Source organism: Desmodus rotundus, chromosome 10 (genome assembly GCF_022682495.2).
Source record: "Desmodus rotundus isolate HL8 chromosome 10, HLdesRot8A.1, whole genome shotgun sequence".
Lineage (NCBI taxonomy): Eukaryota > Metazoa > Chordata > Mammalia > Chiroptera > Phyllostomidae > Desmodus > Desmodus rotundus.
Window position 1 is genome coordinate 44,159,403 of NC_071396.1, and position 20,346 is coordinate 44,179,748.

Genomic DNA, 20,346 nt, shown 5'->3' on the forward strand with positions numbered 1-20,346 from the left:
AGCTAATAATGTCAATTAAGTCACATACTTTAAAAGCTGTGGGGGAACACACATTAAACCCACCATTTACCCACTTCACGTGCTGGCATTCAGCACGCCCGCAGTGGCCACGCCCAGCGCCCGCTTCCACAGCATCTCCACCCTTCCCCCGTCCTAGTGAGCAGTCCTCACCCATTCTGGCCACTGACTGGCATTTCTGTCTCTGGGTATTCACCTATTTTGGATATTCATATAATATGTGAACTTTTGTGTCTGGCTTTCCACTTAGCATATTGTTTTCCCAGACCATACATGTATTTCACTCCTTTTTACGACTAAATAATATTTCATTATAAGGCTACGCCACATTCTAATTTTGATAAAACTCAATTTATCTATTTTTTTTCCTTTGTTGCTTGTGCTTTGGGTATCCTTCAAATCTGAAGTTATGATTCTTTTTACTCCTTCTTCTAAGAGTTTTGTATTTTATAGTTTTAGCTCTTGTATTCAAGTCTCTGTTCCCTTCTGAGTTAAGGTTATATACGGTGTGAAGTAAGGATCCAACTTCATTCTTTTGCATGTTAATATCTAGTTGTCTTCAAATCATTTTTGTTCATTTCTAGCATCTTTTGTTTTTCAGCAATCAAAGTAACTATTTATAACTCTGAAGTGTGTGTGTGTGGGGGGGTAAGCCTATTGTTTTGGACACTCTAGTTTCCTAAACAATAGAATTCCACAGTCCATTTACATCTAACTTATTTCTTTAAAACAGAACTAGACACATTAGGCAATTATGGCCCTACTTTTATGTTTCTTAAAATAACTGAATTTCTCCTATTTGCAAGGTATTACCAGTCTTTCCATTAATTGTATAAATACCCCATGAAAGAAGATAATCTATTTAAAATAGCAAATAATGTTTAATGCAAAAATACTCAAAAGTAGATTTAAATAAGTCACAGCAAATATAAATTAAGGTAAAAAGACCAACTGTTTCAAATCATATAAACACAAAAAAACTCAACATATTCTATTTGGGGGTTTACAAATAATCTAAGCTCTCTTGAAAAAAAATAGTTGGTGCATATTCTTTCTAAACTATCGATCAACTTTTAAACCTCCCTCAGAAACCACTAAACATTTTGAGAAAGCTCAGACACTCCCATGTGGCCAGCATGCTTCCTGAATTTACAGCCCCACCAGAGCCTTACTGCAGCTTGCGTCTTTCAAGGCTCACATCCACTTTTCACATGCTATTGGGTCATGGTAACAGCTACACAGCGATACATTAACACTGGTTCACTCTTTTTTTAAGTGAACTGAATCTTATCAAAATAAAATAAACATTTATCACTTGCAAAAGGTTTTATGAATAAAATTTAAAGGTCAAAACCACTTTCATGTTTTTCATATTTATAAAACCAACCTTATCCCTTAAGCTGTCAATTGTAAACCATTCCAAAAGTTTGATGCCAACATCCAAAGGACTTTGAAGAAATGTCCTATATGTTAATAGAAAATCTTCTATGTAAGTGGGGTCCACAATGGAATGTTCTTCTATTAAATGCATGATGAGACGCTCAGGCGTGGCCTAAAAGTCCAAGGATAGAAAAGATCAGAAAATAAACGAATAGCTCAACAACCAAAGAACTCCTATTGATCACTTCCCTTTGCAGCCACTCTGTTAGACAAGTCCTCAAAGAGCTTCACCTTTCAAACACTCAGCACTGGAATTAGGTAGTCTCTACAGGCTGCAATGCTTCAGCACCCAGGGTGAGAGAGAGACAAGGCAGAGGAATAAAGGTTCACTCAGCCGTCTGTTTTTATTGGCCATTTCCTCAAGGCAGGGCTTCTGACCTTCACTGACTGACCCCCGTGTGGAGTGGCCCTGCCGATTCTACTGCAAGGGAAGGTGCAGTGCTGACTGTCTCAGGGAACGGAAGGCAAGGTGAGAGTTAAAGAAAAACGACGACAAACCTCCCTCCAAATTCAATCATATTCCAGACTTTCTCCTGCCTGCCTCTGGCTAGAGAATCAACACACCCATTCAGGAGAGCATGTTTTCCTGTTGTTACTTCCCAGAACAGAAGTTTCCTCTTCTATAGCTTCTCCATGCTAGCTCACCATCTTTAGAGGAACCAGAAGTCCTAAAGAGTTTTTACATTGATTCAGAGTTTTAACTGCTTGCCTGCCTCCAAATTTATGAAAAGGAATATAAACAACATTTATCTACTGCTCATCTTTGAGCTTCCAAATCAATGTTAAAATTTATTATCTTTGCAAGCCTTTTCAAAAGTGGGTACACCAAACAAATATAGAAATAAACCAGATGTTAAGCCAAATATAAAAACCAACTGCTGCTCATTACCTCAAATTTCAATTTGCTTCATTCATCTAAACAATTCATAGGTCAGAAAAGCTGTATAGAAAACATACGCTAATACTAACAGTGTTCATACCTAAGAATTTACTTTTTAAAAAAGGTAGGTACCCACTGCTAACAATGTATACAAAGCATTCCTCTAGCAGGAAGGCACAAGTAAGGCTCTTCATACACCCTATTCAATATACATGGGACAAGGCAACCACATGCCGTTCAAATGTCTACCCTCCAAAACACTCTAAAAGTGCCAAACCAGGTTTATCATTGAGAGTCTTTTAGACCAATCACAACTTGAAGTCACTTAAATCTGGTTTTTAGATCATGTGTAGCGAAGTCATGTGTGGAAATGATCAACATGTTAAAAAAAGGCCATTATTCTGATTGGCTGAATCCGCAATTTTCAACCGGTGTGCTGCAATGGTTTTTAAAACACGCAATACCTGACTATTTAGTCAGGGGCACCGACCTCTTTTCCCTCAGATTGTCAAATGAAAAAAATGACAACAGCCAACACAACAGCCGCCATCCAGTGTGAATAAGTCAAAATTATACCTATTTTTTGTCAGACTGGCAAAAACTTATATATATTTTCTGGTGTGCCACAGAATGCTAATTAGTTTATGTGCACCATGAGATGAAAAAGGCTGAAAATTGCTGGGCTAAATCACTGTGGCAGGACACCTGTGGAGAAGTAAAGATGAGCCCCAGAGTCACTTGAAGGCCCGTCACTGGGGTGCACATTAGCATCCACTCCAGGGTGGGGGTAGTGGGGGGTGCTGGAGACAGGGTGTGCAGAGTTCTCAGGGGAAGGGCATGGCTGCAAGCAGAGACTGGCTACAATGAACAAATAAGTAACTATACAGAGCATAAAAAGAGCCATGGTCGGGGAAGGTATTTATAAATATGGAAAGGAAAGGCTTGAAAAAACTGTGGCATAGTAATGAAATTGGCAGAATTGGTGCAAACTCACAATAGCTAGATGTACAAAAGCTACGGATGTGTGTGCATTTATAGTTAACACATTCCCTAGCCCTGTCTGAGGACAGGCTCTAGGGATCCACTAAGTATTCTGTATCTTCACCTATGTTTCTTTGTGCCTTTATGGGTGGTCCTGTTATCTTCTGTTGTGTTTCAGGAATACTGCTGTCTTTGATGAAATTAACTCCCATTATCCATGGATCATTAAAAGAATTTAAGAAGAAAAACTTTGACCAGTATCTCCTAAAACAGTACCTTATCCATACTGATATTAAACAGCAATATCACTCTTCTTCATTAAAATGTGTAAAAATCAGCTTAGGAAAAGGCAAAAAGAACCAAGACAGTCATTTAAATTAATTTCAAAGTCGGTGAATGATCTTGCACTACTCAAAAAGTAGTCCAAAGCCCTCTAGTCAAGATGAAAGCCTTATTCTACCAGTGACTAGAATAATAGTAAGTAAAAAACACCCACCTTGATTACAATGTGTCCTTTCCTGGTTCCGCTCCGGTCTAGTTCACGGTGCTCATGCACCATAACAATTTCTCCCTCTTCCTCAACTTTATGGGTATTCTTTTCCACATGATTTAAAATTCTCCAGTAATCCTGCTGGGCTATGCAGACAAACTGCCCGAGAACGACATGGGGACAACCAATAAATCTATAGTACATAAACACATCGCTGCGCACTAAGGCAGAGCACAGAGGTAAGAAGTCCAGGGGCATCGGTTCTTTCTTATTCAATCCCTTCAACCCGTACCAAAAATCAAGATGAAATAAATAATTCATGCACAAAGAGACCAAGAAGTTTTTGAATCTGAACTGTGCTCTAAAAGGAGAAGTGAAAAACCACCCTCAAAACTGACACTATGCAAAAGAAAACGATGCGGGAGTTAGAAACTAACTCACAAGTTCCTATTTCTTTCCTTCATTTTTACAAATAAAAAAGGAGTAAGCTGGCTAATATCAGATAGAAGATTTAACAAGCCAACGTTCATTTGTTATACGTTCTTTTAAAAGTTTACAATTTGTTCAGTTTCACAAACATGTAAGATATAAAATCTAATTTCCTTTATTAACTCTGAGCTTTTGAAACTTGCAATTCTCAAAGCTATTTTACTTTAAGGAAGGAAAAACAGGCTTAGCCATTTTAAGTCACCAAACAAGAGTGCCGACCAGAAAGACAGGCTCACCTGACAATCGTCCACTTTGGTCCTCACCACTCCATTCATGTGCTGCTTATCCAGAGTGGGAGTAATTCCAAAACTATTTCCCATAAAGAGATTTTCAACTTTTCCATCTGAATGGCTGATTTCTACAGTGCCATTTAAAATAACATACCATGAGTCAAGCTATAGAGAAAAAGACAGGTTTTAAGAATCATTTTTGAAAAAAAGATAGTTATATGTTAACTTTGAAAATAATAAATCAATATGTAGATAACTTGTGTAATTAAAATAAAGAGATCCTCTCATATCACTAAATACTGTCAGTAACACCTACTGCCCTTCCATGCAAACCACTGAAGCGTAATTTACTCTTTCTTCTTTTAGTCACCGTGTGAGTTCCGAGCCTTCCATAACTGACCAAATAATGTGATGGTTAAGACCACAGGCTCTTGGAATCCGAGTCCAGACCCTAACACTGATGAGCTGAGTGACGTTAAGCAAGGTATTTAACCTCTCTGGGCCTGTTTCTCTGTTGCTAAAATGGGCATAACAGTAACTATGATAGAACTTTTGTGTCAATTGAAGTTTTACAAGTTAAGTGCTTAGAACCATGCCTGGCACACCCCAAGCACACAAAAGGAAAAAAAAAAAAAAAGATAGCTAGTGATCATCAGAAAGACTACTAAAAGCCTAAATTTTAAGGCATATCTCGTAAGATAGTATTCAAAGACTTTCCTAATGTTAAGAAAACACTGCCTTCATTTCTATTAGCAGTATCTAGTGTCTGAAGGAGAGATTCTAAAGGTAGAGCAGACCTTTATCTCATTCAGTATCTAAACTTTTCTCATTCTCATTCAATATCTAAACTTTCAACAGTTTTAATGAGATTTAAAGGGAAATTTGAATGATTAGTTCTGAAGGAGAATCACTGGTGATAATGCTTTTTCAAAAGTGTGCTTTTTTCTAGTTTCTCTTTTGAGTATAAAATATATTCACGTGGATTACATGAATTGGGGACAAGGACTGTGTCTGGTTTTCCCACGGCTATATACTCCCTGTGTCTAAGTTAGCACCTGGCACAAAGTAGCCACGCAACAAATTTCTGCCAACAGAAATGTAGAAAATTAACAGAATATAAAAATTTTTGAAAATTAATAGAATACAAAAATTTGTGAAAAATAGAAAATAAAACTGTTTACACAGTAGTTAAAAGTTTATCTATGTTTATATTATTTTATGTTGTTGAAATATTAAGACTATCCTGCCTTTTAAAAACATTAGTTCTATATTCATGTGTTCATCAACGTTCATTTTTTTTGAGCACATCCTGTGTGCCAGATGTGTCCAAGGGTGTGGGGAGAAAGCATGTAAACAAAGCTCAAGACAACGCCTGCTTTCAGAGAATTTCCATCAAACTTTAAAATGACCTGAATACCTCCATAATAATATATTTCATGGCTGTATAATGTAGTTAACCACTGCTTTTAATTAGATAGTTTTTGTCATTTCCAATTTCCATAAGCTGCAATGATCACCTTTTGGCCTAAGTCTTTGAGTTTTATATGATGTCCAACGAAAGGCACTCAATGAAGGAAATAACAGGTTAGAAGCTGTTGATACTTTGATGTCCATATTAAAAATTTCTAAATGACTTTCCAGAGATACTACTGGCAGTATATAATGTTCACTGATTAACATCTCAGCATTAACTTTTATCAGTTTGATAGGAAAACTAGTGAAGTACTTCCTAACAGCAATACCTTTCAACTTTATTGCCTTTTCCCTCTACCTCCCCACAAGCTCCCAGTGAGCAGTTCTGAACTTGGAATCGCCACATAAATGCCTCAATTGACAGTCCACTAGGAGGCATCGGTATCAATACGGTTCCTCCAGTCTTTTTTGTTTTCACACGTATAATATACAAAAGAATAAGGAGACTTGACTATATACCTGATAAACATTTTAAACAATAATAATGATATAAATATACAGGTAGAATTATTAAGAATTTTTAAAAAGTCTTACAACTTAATTTGAGAAGTGAAAACAAACGTGGTTCAATGAAGATTATCTATCAAACATTTATTCTCTGCAAGATCCACTGCTAGGAAATAAAAATTAAGACAAAGTACACAGAGCAAAAACAAAAGTAAAACCTTATCTCAAGAAATGATAACTATCCCAAACTCAGCATTCATTAAAACAATTGTATACATTTTAAATTAGGATTTACACAAGTTTGTGGAAGTGCATCATTCTGAAAACTGCCCCCGCTACTCCACAGTGTGCGGCGTTTAGTTGCCAGCCTACCTCTTGCCTGTCTTCCAGAACCACAGCCCCGGCCTGCTCCACAACCTCAAACACCATCACGGAGCAGAGCTCTCTCCTCACACTCATGGTCATGTTCGCAAACGCAGGGAGCTGGTGCATGAACTCCAGTAACTGCTCTATAAAACACAGAGAGGGCAGTGCACAGACCATCAAAGACCACACTTTAAAGATACAACAAAATCTAGAATTCAATGCCTAATTTCCCCATCACTTAGGAATTCATGCTGCGAAAGGTGAGAAACCAAGGCCCAAGATGACTGCTGGTTAAACAAAACCGGTCGTTGGGCTACCAGACGGGCTCAGACGCACACGCAAACACAGGCACGCTAGAGGACACCAGAACTCACAGAACTGTGTGTGTTCCTGGTTCATCTGTGGTGCCCACTCACGGACAGAAGCTGGAACACACACAGTTAGATGAGGCTGGAGAGTCTGTCTGATTTTCCCAGTCTGAGATGCCACTCCATGGTGGTTAGTATAGTGATGTCCCCTGATCTAATAGATTAGTGAAAAAGCTTGCTGTCCAGTTCTTATTTGGCCAGAGTTTTTAAGAAAAAATGTTATTGATGTATGGCAATGATTAATTAAATCAGAGATAACAAATATGAATTCTAGTTCAAGATCTGTCACAGAACATAAGGGAACTCTCTTTAATTTAACCAACAAATGTTGATGAGTGCCTGGTCTGCCTTAGGCCTTTCCCTGGTACACACGCTATACCAGTAATGAAGATAAATACAGGGAGGGGCACGTGTATGCAGTCAGCTAACGAAACGAGAATGATTGTAATGTGCCGCCCACCTGCAGAGTTTTCAGTTTTTTAAAAGCTTTGTGAAAACAGCATAGTATTAACTGTTTATCATTTAAAAAAATGCACTTTCAGTTTCTGTCCAGATACTGTTCACAGGAACCTAAACTGCAGGCTACTTCGCTCTAAGTCAGCAGAGTGACCAGCAGTGTCCCAACGCACCGAGCTTTACTCTCACAGACCAGGACTATGAGTACCTGCATTTTCTTATTGGAACAGCAGCCAAGTGACTATTGTAACAGGGAAATCTAGGACAACATCTTAAATGAATCATAACAATACATAATGACACTATGTAACCTCTGCCTTTAAAGATAACATTATCATCTTTAGTATTATACAACCACCTTAAGTATAGTTACTACTTCTGTAAGAAATTGCATAAAAGAAAATCCATAGTTTTAACCAAAAATGATACGCATACTTTTCAAGCCAGAAGAGTAAAACTATGATTTTGATAACATAAAAATTGTTTTGAAAAGCTAATTCATAGACATCGGACAATGATGTACTGTGTTTTCAATGTCTTATGTCATGAAGGGGAAAATCACTTTAATGGAATCAAAGCTTTTTTTTTATACATCTGGGCAGCCAGGACGCGAGTGAGGGTGGTCTGGCTGAGACGTCTGTCACCCGACTGATCGCCAGGGTTGATTCAGTTGATCTGGCAGGCTGAGCGGTGTCCCCTTCCTCTCTCACAGCTCCATGAACACGCCTCCCAGAGCTGAGCACTTGGTCAAAGAGCACAACCTTCCCCAGTAGAGGAGGACTGTTCTTCGCTCAAGGGCATACAAATAGCTGGGCTCCCCTGCCACACCCTCTAAACAAGCTCTCAAACCGGGGCAGCCAGCCTCAAAGACGGCTCTCAACGATTCCTCCCTCTTGGTAGTTCTGTCCTCATGCATTCCCCTCCCATGTTACATGAGGGTTGCTGTGTGACAAACAGAACTGGAAGAAGTAATGATATATCACTCTTGAAGCCAGACCCTAAAAGACATTGTGTTGCCTGCCTTACTCCCTTGGAGTACTTGCTTTGGGTGAAGCTGACTGCCACATTTAAGCAGCCTCTGGAGAGGCCCACACAGTGGGGACTGACTGAAGTCTTGTGCCAAAAGCATGTAAGTAGTCATGCTGGAGACAGGACCTCTGGCCCAGCCCAGCAAAGCCTGGGAGGACTGCCAACATTCTGACTGCAACCTCTTGCCACCGAGCCAGGGCCACTCAGCTGCACTGCTCCTGAGTTCCTGACCCACAACAAGCAGGGGAAAATAAACGTGTGTTGTTTTTCAGTCACTGAGTTTTGGGGTAATTTGTTACGCAGCAATATCTAAAAACTACAAAATTCTTATTGTTCACACACACACACACACACGTATTTTTGTTTTACCAATGTCGTCATCAGTTTTGTCTGCAGGTTCTTTTTCAAGACATTCACGAACAAGATCTCGCCCGTGCAGTGGATCTGTTCGATCAATTTCTTCATCTTCCTCCTCTTCATCTTCGGAATCAACAGGTCCCTCAGGAAGACGTGTTAAATCTACATCTCCTACCTCGCTTTCCGTAGCCTACAGAAAGAAATCTTGATCAGTTATCATTTCGTGTTATAAAAATTATATTCCACAGTCTGAATTAATCAAAACTATCCCTCAACACCAAACTTTACAGAGACTTAGGCAATACTGTGTGCTGCGTCAAAAACAAAATGACACTTATTCAAATAAGGTTTCTCTCTGCCTAAAACGCAGTCTCATCACGCCACAGCGTGACCCCCGGGTGACAGATCTGACGTGGGGAACACGCTTAGGAGACTCACACATCAGTCAATGTTTCAATGCCTGTTTTCCAAAAAACTCCCATATTTCCAAAAAGTACATTTCCTAAAACATGAAGTGCAAGAAAGATATATTTTACCAACAATCATTTTACGAGTACTTATCAGTCTACCCTGGGTGTTGTAAGTAAAATAGCATTCCTTTATCACTGAGGTTTACAGTCTAGTAGGGCAAACCACCATGTAAATTAAGAACAGACGTATAACACAAGTAAAGAGTAGTTCTGAGAAGTGCTAAAACAGACCAACTGTGAATGACTGAACAAATACTTGTAATTTCCCAGGAACTTACTTGAATCTAACATTGTATCAAGAAGAGCAGAGATTATTCTAACCAGTCTTTAATGTAGACTTATGTTTACAATTTCAACGCTGGAAACATTAGTCTTAGATACTTGTAAAGGAACTAGGAGGCTTTAAAATAACTGTACAAATAGAAGAAAACTTTACCCTCTGTGACAGTATGGATGGACCTGGAGAACATTATGCTAAGTGAAATAAGCCAGTCAGAGAAAGACAAATACCATATGATTTCACTTATATGTGGAATCTAATGAACCAACTGAACTAACAAGGAAAATGGGGACAGATTCAGAGAACAGGCTGACAGCTAGTGTGGGGGGAGGTTAGGGGTGGAAGGGTTGAGCAAAAAGGAAAAGGGATTCATAGACATGGACAACAGTGTGGTGATTGATGGGGAAATGGGGGTATAAAGGGACTAAGTGGTAATGGAAAAAATACAATAAAGATTAAAGAACTATAAATATAAATACGGGGTTGGTCAAACTGTTCGTTCAGTTTTTTTCCATAAAATAGAAGATATTTTTTCATTTTTACCAATAACTATTGATTTGGATATTTTGAGTATATTGGCTATCTCCCACATCGACTGTTCTCAATTCATGTCTCGATTTGACTGCTATCAATTTCAACTGGTCTACCCGACCATGGAGCATGGTCCAGCAAGAAATCTCCAGCACAGAACTTCAGAAACTACTTTAGACACGTTCAATCAGTCACAGTATCTTCTCCATATACTGTAAAAATCTTTTTTTGCATTTCAGTTGTCTTTTTACTTTTCTTGAAATGATAAAGCATAATATGTCAAAAATGTTGCATATCTTCTCCCATCTTCAATATTAAAATGGCTACACAAAAATTCACCAATTTTGGTTAAGTTTTTTTTTAAATGCATGCTGATACGACAGCCGTCATAATGCAATCTAACAAAACTGTTGCAACTACGTGCTACGAGAGCCATCGTACGGAAAAAACCAAAGGAACTTTGTCAGTATCATTCATTGAAAATACTGAAGATGTCTTTTAGGAAATAAAATTTGTCTTGAAGTGGATTAGTTGGCAATACTTCTAAATATTATACTCACTTGATAGATATTAAAAAGCATGAATACTGAAGCAGTCACAGAAAAAAAGAAATTGAACACAATCTTCAAATATTTCAGTCTTATCTCCTATACTGAATATTTACTGGCTTTGTCTGCCCAGAAGAGGATATTCCTTCTTCTAAGGAATTCCTGTTCTCCTCCGACTTAACCCAGAGATTACAGAGGGGGCAGTGCCCTGCCCCTGGCTATGTGCACTAAGATAGAAAGGGCCTCTTCTCTGGATTCTTACAACTGAAGCTGGAGGGCAGAGTGTCCTTTTCCCTCTGGTCCCCGAATCTGAAGAATGGGATGCAGAGCAGCCTATAGCCATATGGGAAAGCCTTTCTGTGGTGGGAGAAAATGGAACTAACAGGCAGAGAGAGGGGCAGGGGAACTGAAAGTACACTGAAAGGCAGACACAGGAAGACAGAGACAGACAGAAAGATACAGATCAACAGAGCAACAGAAATAGAGCATGCAGGACAAAGACAGAAAGGGCATTAGCACAAAGAGTGTCTGTGACAGAAAGTGTCACAGGAGAGAGGGAGAGCAAGCCAGTCACAGGGAGCCCAAGGACAAGAGACAGACTGCAGACACCTGCAGGCATCCAGGTTCCCTGAGACCAGAACTGCCTCTGCTTTCTCTGTGGGTCAATAAATTACCCTTTCTGGCTGCTGTTAATTCAAGTTAAGACTGATACCTGCAGAAGAGTCCTAACTGGTTTTCTAAGATCCTATTTTATACCTCCTTTGGATTTCTGCACAGCCTTCAGTACCAGATTAAATACCCAACTTGAGATCTGTAAGATTAGGCAATATAGGATAATACAGAAGCAACCCTCCTCAGGACTAGTATGCTCTCCCGAGTTATTTTTTGGCTATGAAACTTTAGGGTTTTAATGGAGTGTATTTCTGAGTAATGTCTGTTCAGAATCACAAACTTGCTAGCAGATTATAATTCTTTTTCCAAGACAGTAGTTTTAATTTAAACACTTGATAAACATGCTAAACTGACTTTTCTAAAAACCTAATTTATTTACATACGCTGATTGTGAATCCAAGGAACTAGTGTTAAAAAAAAAAAAACCCACTAAAGCAGTATTTTCTACACAATTTAATTTTTTTTTAATAAAGAAGCTCATCCCTGCAATAGCCTTTTTCTACTTTATCAATTCTTGAGGACAATCTGCATACAAATTTGGGTTCTGAAACCACCCTGTCCTCACCTCAGTATCGGGTTTTCATCCCCTGACCCGGGTGATTTCAACCTAGTCTCACCTCTCACCTTTTAGATTAAGTCTAATAAAAAGATGGATGGCTCAGACAAAAAGGCAAGATGCAATTCAGTTATGTGGACAACAGGGAAGGCTTATCGCCATCTGCCCGAGAAGTGAAGACAGTTAAGGAACTAGCTCTTCAGAAGTCATAGGTAGGTACTGGGAGAAGGCTGCTAAAAGAACTCTTTTAGGAAACGTTTAAGGCCATGAGCAAAGATTTTAATCTATCCTTACAATTGTTTTCTCTTACCCGTATTTTTTCAAAGTAGGATACCAAGGAAAAAAAAGATGAATAAAATTAGTTATGAGAACCTACTAAACTGTTAAAATGTTGAGAATAAACAAAGACGGTGCCAAAAAAGAATTAAGAGTAAAGAAAAAAAGTCACCAAAAACATGCTAGGAAATTTTTTTAAAGTTGGTTAATTTAAAAATAAGTAAATAAAGTTATGTAGCTAGAGTCCATGGTCTCATTCTCTGACTAAACAAAGGCAAGCCAGGTCTTTAGGTAAAGGTAGATACGATGGCCAGCAGGAATGGAGCTCACTGGATTCTTCTGAGGATGCAGTTCCTTCCTGGGCAGGAAGTTTAATTCTCTAATAACTAGGTGAGAATTTTTTTAAATGTATCCACAATGTCCAGCATATGATAAAAACTCACTAGATACTTGAAGAAGCAGGGAAATGTGATCCATAACCAGTATAAAAAATCTATCAATACAAACAGGCCTAGGAATGACAAAGAAGATGGAATTAGGAGAACTATGTCCAATATTTATTATCAAGAAGTTCAAGGATTTAAAAGAAAATGCAAACATACTTAGGGAAAAATGGGACATCTCAAAGATATGTACACTGTACACAGTGTGAACTTGAAGAAGGGCAATCAAAAATAGCAAAAATGAAGCAGATAGGGGAAAAAAAAAAGCCAAAAAGAAAATTCAACAGAGCCTCAGAGGTTCATATGATAGATAATGTCACAGGTTGTTACAAAAAAGGTGGGTCAAAAGGTGTGCATGCCATGTTCATTAAGGCAGGGAGCACATGAAAGGCCAGGAGCCCTGGCCTTTCAACTACTTTAACCCAGCACCTGAATACAACAGGGGGTTACACTAAACAAAGGAAGTCCAAAAAACAAGTACATTGGTGAAAGGAATAGTAAGACAAATACTAAACTTCTTGTGTTTTTCCTTTCCTGCAGTATGAACATGTATGAATAAATATAATTTGGTGAGGCAGACAGTAAAAGGAGATATTTCTGATGACTCGGCAGTCCCCAACTAAACCAACAGAGGATTTCCTTTTCCTGTTTGCATCCAGATAAACATGAAGCTACACTAAGGGGAACTACAGGTTAGAAAGAAAAGTTACACAAACAAAAGTCACATTTTCTAATTAGAGCACATACTAAGCCAGAACCTTGGGGCTTCAGCGCTTCTATCTCCTGCATTCCTGTTTTCAGTATTCCACTCAACCTTTTTCATGGACCACTTCGTCCTTACGTTTCTTCTCTGTCTTTCTGGTCAGGGCAAGAATTCTGTAAAATGAATCCTTCACAACAGTGCTGTCCAGGCTCGACCATTCCAAAATCTCTACACCAGGACAGGCAGGCAAAATAAAGCCTCCCTTGCCCAGGATAATCAAGCTTTAGTTAGCAGTGAGTCTTGAAAACAATATTGGTTTCTGCCTACAAATGCAATTCAACTTAAAAAAAAAAAATCTAGATTACTTCCTAAGAGCCAAAACTGTGCTCAACTCAGCACGGGATATACAAGGAAAAAAACTCTGCCCTCTACAGATGTACTACAATGATAAGAAGCGTCAAGTGTACACGTAACATAACTGCACCAAACAACAGAATGGAAAGAGGCGTGGCGCGCGGAAGAACTGCTGTGGGGTTCCAAGATGTGTGAGAGAGAGCAAAGATGCCATCTAGGTCGGCGGTCCTCAAACTTTTTGGCACTAGGGACCGATTTCGTGGAAGACAATTTTTCCTCAGACCGGGGTGTGGGGTGGGGGGAGACAGGAGGCGGAGCTCAGGTGGCAATGCAAAGCCATCCTCGGAGGGGGGCAGGGTTGGGGGCCCCTGATCTAGGTGGAGCTGCTGGAAGAGCAGCGTGGCCGAACGCCTCCCTAGGAAGGGGCAAACACAGTCCTGGCACAGACGGCATGTGTCAGTCGTGGGCCGGGGTCTACAATGTGCAAGTGGAGAACAGTGGGATATCAAACCAGATTTGCAGATGGTGGTTACAAGGGAAAGACTTGGAACTTGAATACAAATTTGAAATGAAGAATGTGAATTAGGTAACTGTGAAACATGGAAGCTTTTTAAAATGAAGGAGTAAAGCCCTAGCTGTTTTTTGCAACGTATTTCAAGTGAAAGTTTAAAAAAGATAACAAAGGTAACGGGTTTTAACTAGGACACAGATGATATTTTTAACAGAAACACTGAAGACAAGGGGAAGAAAACATGTGGTAGGCACAGCTAGACGAGGTGTCAAACGGACATCCCAGGGACACGTGGCACCAGAGCCTGGAGAGACTGGGCAGAAGAGCTCTGAATTAAGGAGTCATGCTGTGAGGTGATAACTGAATCCAACGTCGGGATTTTTAGAAACATGTTTACATCTTACGTAGAAGTAAAAATTATAGGCGGGGATAAATGCGTGCCTCGGGTTATTTAAAAGTACAGTCACGTGTCACTGAAAGACAAGGATATGCTCTGAGAAAAGGAGGGCGATCTGGTGCTCGGGCAGTCACGAAGTGCACGCACACAGACCTGGGGGCACAGCCTACCACACCACATACTGGGCCCACACGGGACGGCCCATTGCTCCCAGGTCCCGGGCCAGTGCAGCATGTTACTGCATGGAGTACGGCAGGCAACTGTAAGATGCTGCTAAGTACTGTTATTTGTGTATCTAAACTTACCTAAAAGGAGAAAATGCACAGTAAAAATACGATTTTTTAGTGTGTGTATGCACACATGCTGGGGGGTACTGGAGAAGGGCTATGGGAAGAAGCACCACTGGAGGGAGAGTAGTCCTCAGGAGGGAGGAAGGAGGCAGGGAGGGGGGAGGGAGGGAAAGAAATGAAGGAACACAAAGGGACAGCGAGATGGAAAGAGATCTGAGAGATAAAGCTGGAGAGCAGAAATAACAGAAGGGATGAAAAGGAGAGAGAGAGAGAGAGAGAGAGAGAGGGGAGGAGAGAGAGGGAGGAACTGGACTGGGAGGAAAGATAAAGAGAAAAGGAAGGAAGAGAAGTGAGTGAGTGCTCAGGAGTGTGAGTGCATGTGCCCCTGTGCAGGGGTGGCTGCCTGCGCATCCCTCCTCCCCGCCCTTTCCCCTGGCTCCCTTGCCAACTCTGGGTGGGCACAGGGCGAGCAGAGAGCATGGTGGGCTTCCTCCTTAACTTAAACCACCTGGATCTAGCTTTTCTTTCAACATCACAAATGTTACGTGGTGCAAGACTGGAAGTTAGTGAAAAGACAAGTGCTTTAGTTCAAGAATCAACATTTCACAATGTCTCAGCTCTTGGACAGGACTGAAATAAATAGAAAAAGGAACCTAGAAAGAAGCACTCCTATTTTGTTTAAGCATTGTTTTAGAATACATAAAATATTCTACTCAAGAACATTCGAACATATAAATGCACACTTTTAGCTACATTTTAGGGTGATCTGATTAAAAAACATATTCATACCAAAACCGTCACTTGCATTTTTTTCCAGACTGTGGTATCTGCTTAACTTGAAGTTTCTTTGAGAACCAAAGGCTTTTATTTTTAAACCAGAAGACATGAGAACTCCCAAGAAAGAAATGCACAGGAGCACAGACACATGTTTGGCCATGTAAAATGGTGTAAATAATTTTCCAGTTAAGAACTGCTGTTAGGATGACTCTCCTCTCTTTTCACACCAACCCTCCAAATTAAAAATACTTGCATTCCTTTACAAGGTTCTGCTTTTACTGGTACAAGCTATGACTGGGTTGGATGTCCACTTTTCAAATTTCCCAAATGCTAAGAAATTTGGATAACCAGACAAAGCCCTTTAACTGCTGCCAGCCAAGGATAGCAAAGGGGAACGCACACCTGTAACTAAAAGTTTAATAGATACCTCAAGAAGGCCTGAAGTCAGGAAAAGACTGAGGGTACAATGCTGATTTTGAAGCTTTCTTTCTTCCCTGCGTTTCAGTCCTGAGGATCTGACCGCACACATACGATTTGGTTGGTTATCCTTTTTTTTGCTTATCTGGTTTTTTTATTGTAGACTAGATTTTTTGCATTTTGGGGGATATATTTTTCAATCTATTATTTTTGCTCTTATTCCTTTTACCCTTTACTAATTATTCCTTTAATCTTTTCCCACAATTTTATTCAACTTTTATTTAACTGTATACCCTATTTACATCCTCTTTAAAATTTGTTAAATTCAGAAATAATAATGTTCATTGAGAAAAACATGACAAAAGCTTAAGGAACATAATAAAAAGTACCCATAAACCTACCACCGTTACCATTTGGTCCTCTTGGATTCAGATCTGTATTCCATGTACACGCACACCAAATACACGTAAGTATGAGTGCACAAATATTTACTTCAAGATTTTGATTTGTTTTCCTTCTGTTTTTATCTTTGTTGGCTCGCTGTTTTTATCTTTACACTGTGTCTATCCTTTGGCTATTGTCCTAAAGCTCAACTAAGGCCTCAGTTTGAAAATTTTTACCTGTTTTGGCTACTCTTAAAATATTTTATCTTACATTTTTGCATATTTGACTTTGGTGTTATGACAATTTTCTCTTTTACATTTTTGAATTCCTGTTTTGGTTCTAGAATTTCATTGTTTTTGCTCCTCTTATCTGTCCACTCTCCCAAAATTCATTAAGGCTTACTTTTATCTTATTGGGTTACTTTGTAAGTTTCACTGTGCTATCATTTAAATGTATGAGTCCACTTACGAGACATTCTGGAAAATGCAAAGCTTTAAGGGCAGAAAACACTGGTGGTTGCCAGGGGCTGGGGCTCAGCATAAAGAAGGGACCGTCTACACAAGGGTGTAAAATACTGTTTGAGGTGATGGAAATGTTGTGTCTTTACAGCGGCTACACAAAAGAGGAGGAATTTTATTAGATGTAAATTACATCTCAGTTAACATCAAACATATGCACACAAACACAATAATGTAGGATGCAGAACTGACATAATTTGATGCTGAATGGGATGACCAAGGGAGAGCCAATGGTGACACCCAGGTTTCGGGGCTATGAAAAGGTGTCTTCCCTGTGTCACGGAGGAACTCCTTTGACATGCAGGGCAGCTGGCAAAGATACCTGTCCACGGTTTAATCCACTATTAAAATGAAACTCTGAAAAGCTGGAATGATAGGAGAGGGTGCTACTGAGGAAGCAAAACAAATGGAAGGCTGGAGCAGGTCAGCCACTTACAAGGCCACAGTCCTGTAGCAAAAGGCCTCCAACCACACCTGTAGGTATACTCCAGCCCCAGCCTCAGGTGGGTGAGCCAGTAGGTGAGCATCCTGTAGATGCTAACGTAAGCACAATGCTTCAGAATCTCCTCTACGATCTTGCCAAAGATAACCGTGTGCAGCCCTTCACTAGTTCACAGTAAAGCATAGTGACCTTGAATCTCAATCGGCATGATACCCTCTTATCCCTTTTCTCAGTCATCCAGGGCTCTGTTCCTTGCTCATAGCAGGTGACCACATCTGGCTTAGAAATGGATATACTAGTGAGACTAGGTTATCTATAGTCTGTTAACACCACATCTCTGTTGTAGAGTCTCTTCTACAAAAGTCCAGACATTCCCACTTATCCTGGGGGAAATCTAGAGCCACATCCCTGAACTTCACCAATGCAGGGTCAATCTTCCTCAAGGTTCTTCTCTAGAAAAAACACAGAGTCCAGAGAAGACAGGAATCTACTTTGACTTTCCGGTGTGCCACCACTGTTATTTCTTCCCTAAGATACTTCTTCTGGGGAAGGGCAGAATGCATGGCGTCCAACAACTACGCAAACACATGTAAGTGCTCCCAGAGTCATGTATCGTATTTAACTTTACTTTTAAAGTACTTCCTGTTGTGTTTACTGGAAACTGGTGAACAGGGAGAACTCCTCACGCTGTCTATCACAAATGTCAGCAGGGGCAATGCTGACTGCCAGACCAATGGCTCCGTGCAGAACACCGTGCATAAGCCCAACGTAGGGCTTTCTCCACCTTGCATCCGTCTACAAACCTCCGCAAGGAAGGATGCTGGTTTTCCTAAAGTACCTGAATCTGGGTAACTCAGTGGAACCACAGTCTGAAAAGTTTTCCTCAGACGACTCTGGGTCAACAGATCAGTAGGACACCGCGGCCACTGACGGATCGCAGACTGGGCACCTGACCTCTGGCTAGTCTGAATCGGGATGTTGCTGTGAGTTTACATACACTCTGACTACTGATGACTTAGTGTGAAAAATAAAGTAACTCATTCATAATTTTACAGTACTGGTTACATGTTAAAATGATACTATTTGGATAGATTGTGCTAAATAAAATATTACTAAAATTCATTCTACCTATTTCCTTTTTTTTAATGTGGCTACTAGAAAATTTAATAGAGCCTTTACAATACAAAAGAAACTTTGATCTTCTTCACGACTTTACTTATAGAAGACGTACACAGTCATAATAAAAACCTGCCTTTTCATAAGTTTAAGTTCAACTGTTTCAATAACTAATTTTTTACCAAAGCAAGCATTACATGGATTACCCTGGATACAAGGAATTAAAAACACCACCAGATTCATACATTGTTGGACCATACTTAATCGCCCTTAAAAGACAGATCATCTCTTTAATTAGGCTTGCAAATTTGACAGTAAGTAAAGCCCATTTTCCCAAAAACCTTATGCCCGAGTTCCAGACCCTACTTGCAGACATGTGAGCACCTCCGGCACAAGCACAGGGTACGTGGCAGCAGACCCAACACACAGACCCCACGCTGTTACCTGATAGATGTCAGATAAACTGCTGCTCCCAGAGTCGCTGGCGATGCTACAACCGGACTGACTAGAAGACACGTGAGTCACCTGTGGATGAGTGCCGTCTGTAATGTGCATCTTTGTAAGATCGGCTGGAAGCTGAAGAAGAAAAGTAACGTCAGATATTCTAAATGTCAAACTTCCCCTTCGTAAGAGTTCATGACACAATGTTAACTTCTGCAACAAATTTTTGTTTTATGTGTATTACTGTGCAACTTCATTTGTAACCTAAATTCTCTCTGCTTAGGAAAACTCCTAGGAAGTGATAACCACATTAGTACTCTGATACTATTAGGCAAACCTACCGTGAAAGCCCATGTACACTTTTTAAAAAAAGACTACCATTAGTAACAGTATTTGAGAGGAAAAGCCTGCCCTCCCCCCAGATCAGCCGTTCCCACTGGAACGGGAAGGAATGTTGTTGTACACCTGTGTGCACACACACCAGTAAAAAACTGTGGCTGACACCAATAAAACAGCAGTATCTTGGATTAAAGCACAATATCCCATGATTACAGTGCAAATAAGGTAGAAATAAGTAAAAAAAAAAAAAAGGTAACGTAGACAATTATCATGTACTGGGGAAATTATAAAACAGACCTCTTAATAGTCCACAGATCAATGAAGCCATACCTGGAAGCCAGCAAATATTACCCAGAATAAAAACTGAAATGCTATGTATCAGGACCTATGGAATAAGCTAAAGCCATACTTAGAGGACATTTTATAGCTCTATTATATGTATTTAGAAAGGCAGCAGAAAAATCAATGTGCTAATTGTAACTGTTTACAATAACCATTAACTGGTTACAATTAAAAATTAATATTGATAGAGTATGTCTCAGCTCAGAGAACCTCCTCCCACTTTGTTTCTATTGTTTAAATACAAAGGAAAAAATATCATGTAGGAAAGAAGTAGATGGAAAGGCAAAGACTGCAAATAGTTTTAAAATGTCAGATGTTTGGTTGTGATGTCAGAGGCGACAGATTTTCTACAGACATTCTATACTCCAAGATGCCTACAGAGATGAGACCAAGGACAAGAAGGTCATCCATAAAAGTAACACAATGAACCAAAGGCAGAAGAGCACGTCTGCAAACTGGCTTGGAAGTGATACTCATAATATACTGAGCGGTCTCCACCCTAAAAGGCAGGCATT

At 39.7% G+C, this 20,346-nt stretch overlaps 1 protein-coding gene across 9 annotated transcripts in view; it reads right to left on the bottom strand.

The window, feature by feature from the left end:
• RAPGEF6 (Rap guanine nucleotide exchange factor 6) overlaps positions 1–20,346 on the bottom strand; it is a 187,858-nt gene that overhangs the window by 77,692 nt on the left and 89,820 nt on the right. For all 9 annotated transcript variants that reach the window (XM_053912195.2, XM_053912196.2, XM_053912194.2 and 6 more), the window contains 6 exons: positions 19,154–19,285; positions 9,037–9,214; positions 6,821–6,957; positions 4,535–4,693; positions 3,816–3,968; positions 1,406–1,570 (listed from right to left, as the gene is read on the bottom strand). In XM_053912195.2, the coding sequence (XP_053768170.1) occupies positions 1,406–1,570; positions 3,816–3,968; positions 4,535–4,693; positions 6,821–6,957; positions 9,037–9,214; positions 19,154–19,285 (924 nt within the window). The remainder of the gene's footprint in view (positions 1–1,405; positions 1,571–3,815; positions 3,969–4,534; positions 4,694–6,820; positions 6,958–9,036; positions 9,215–19,153; positions 19,286–20,346) is intronic.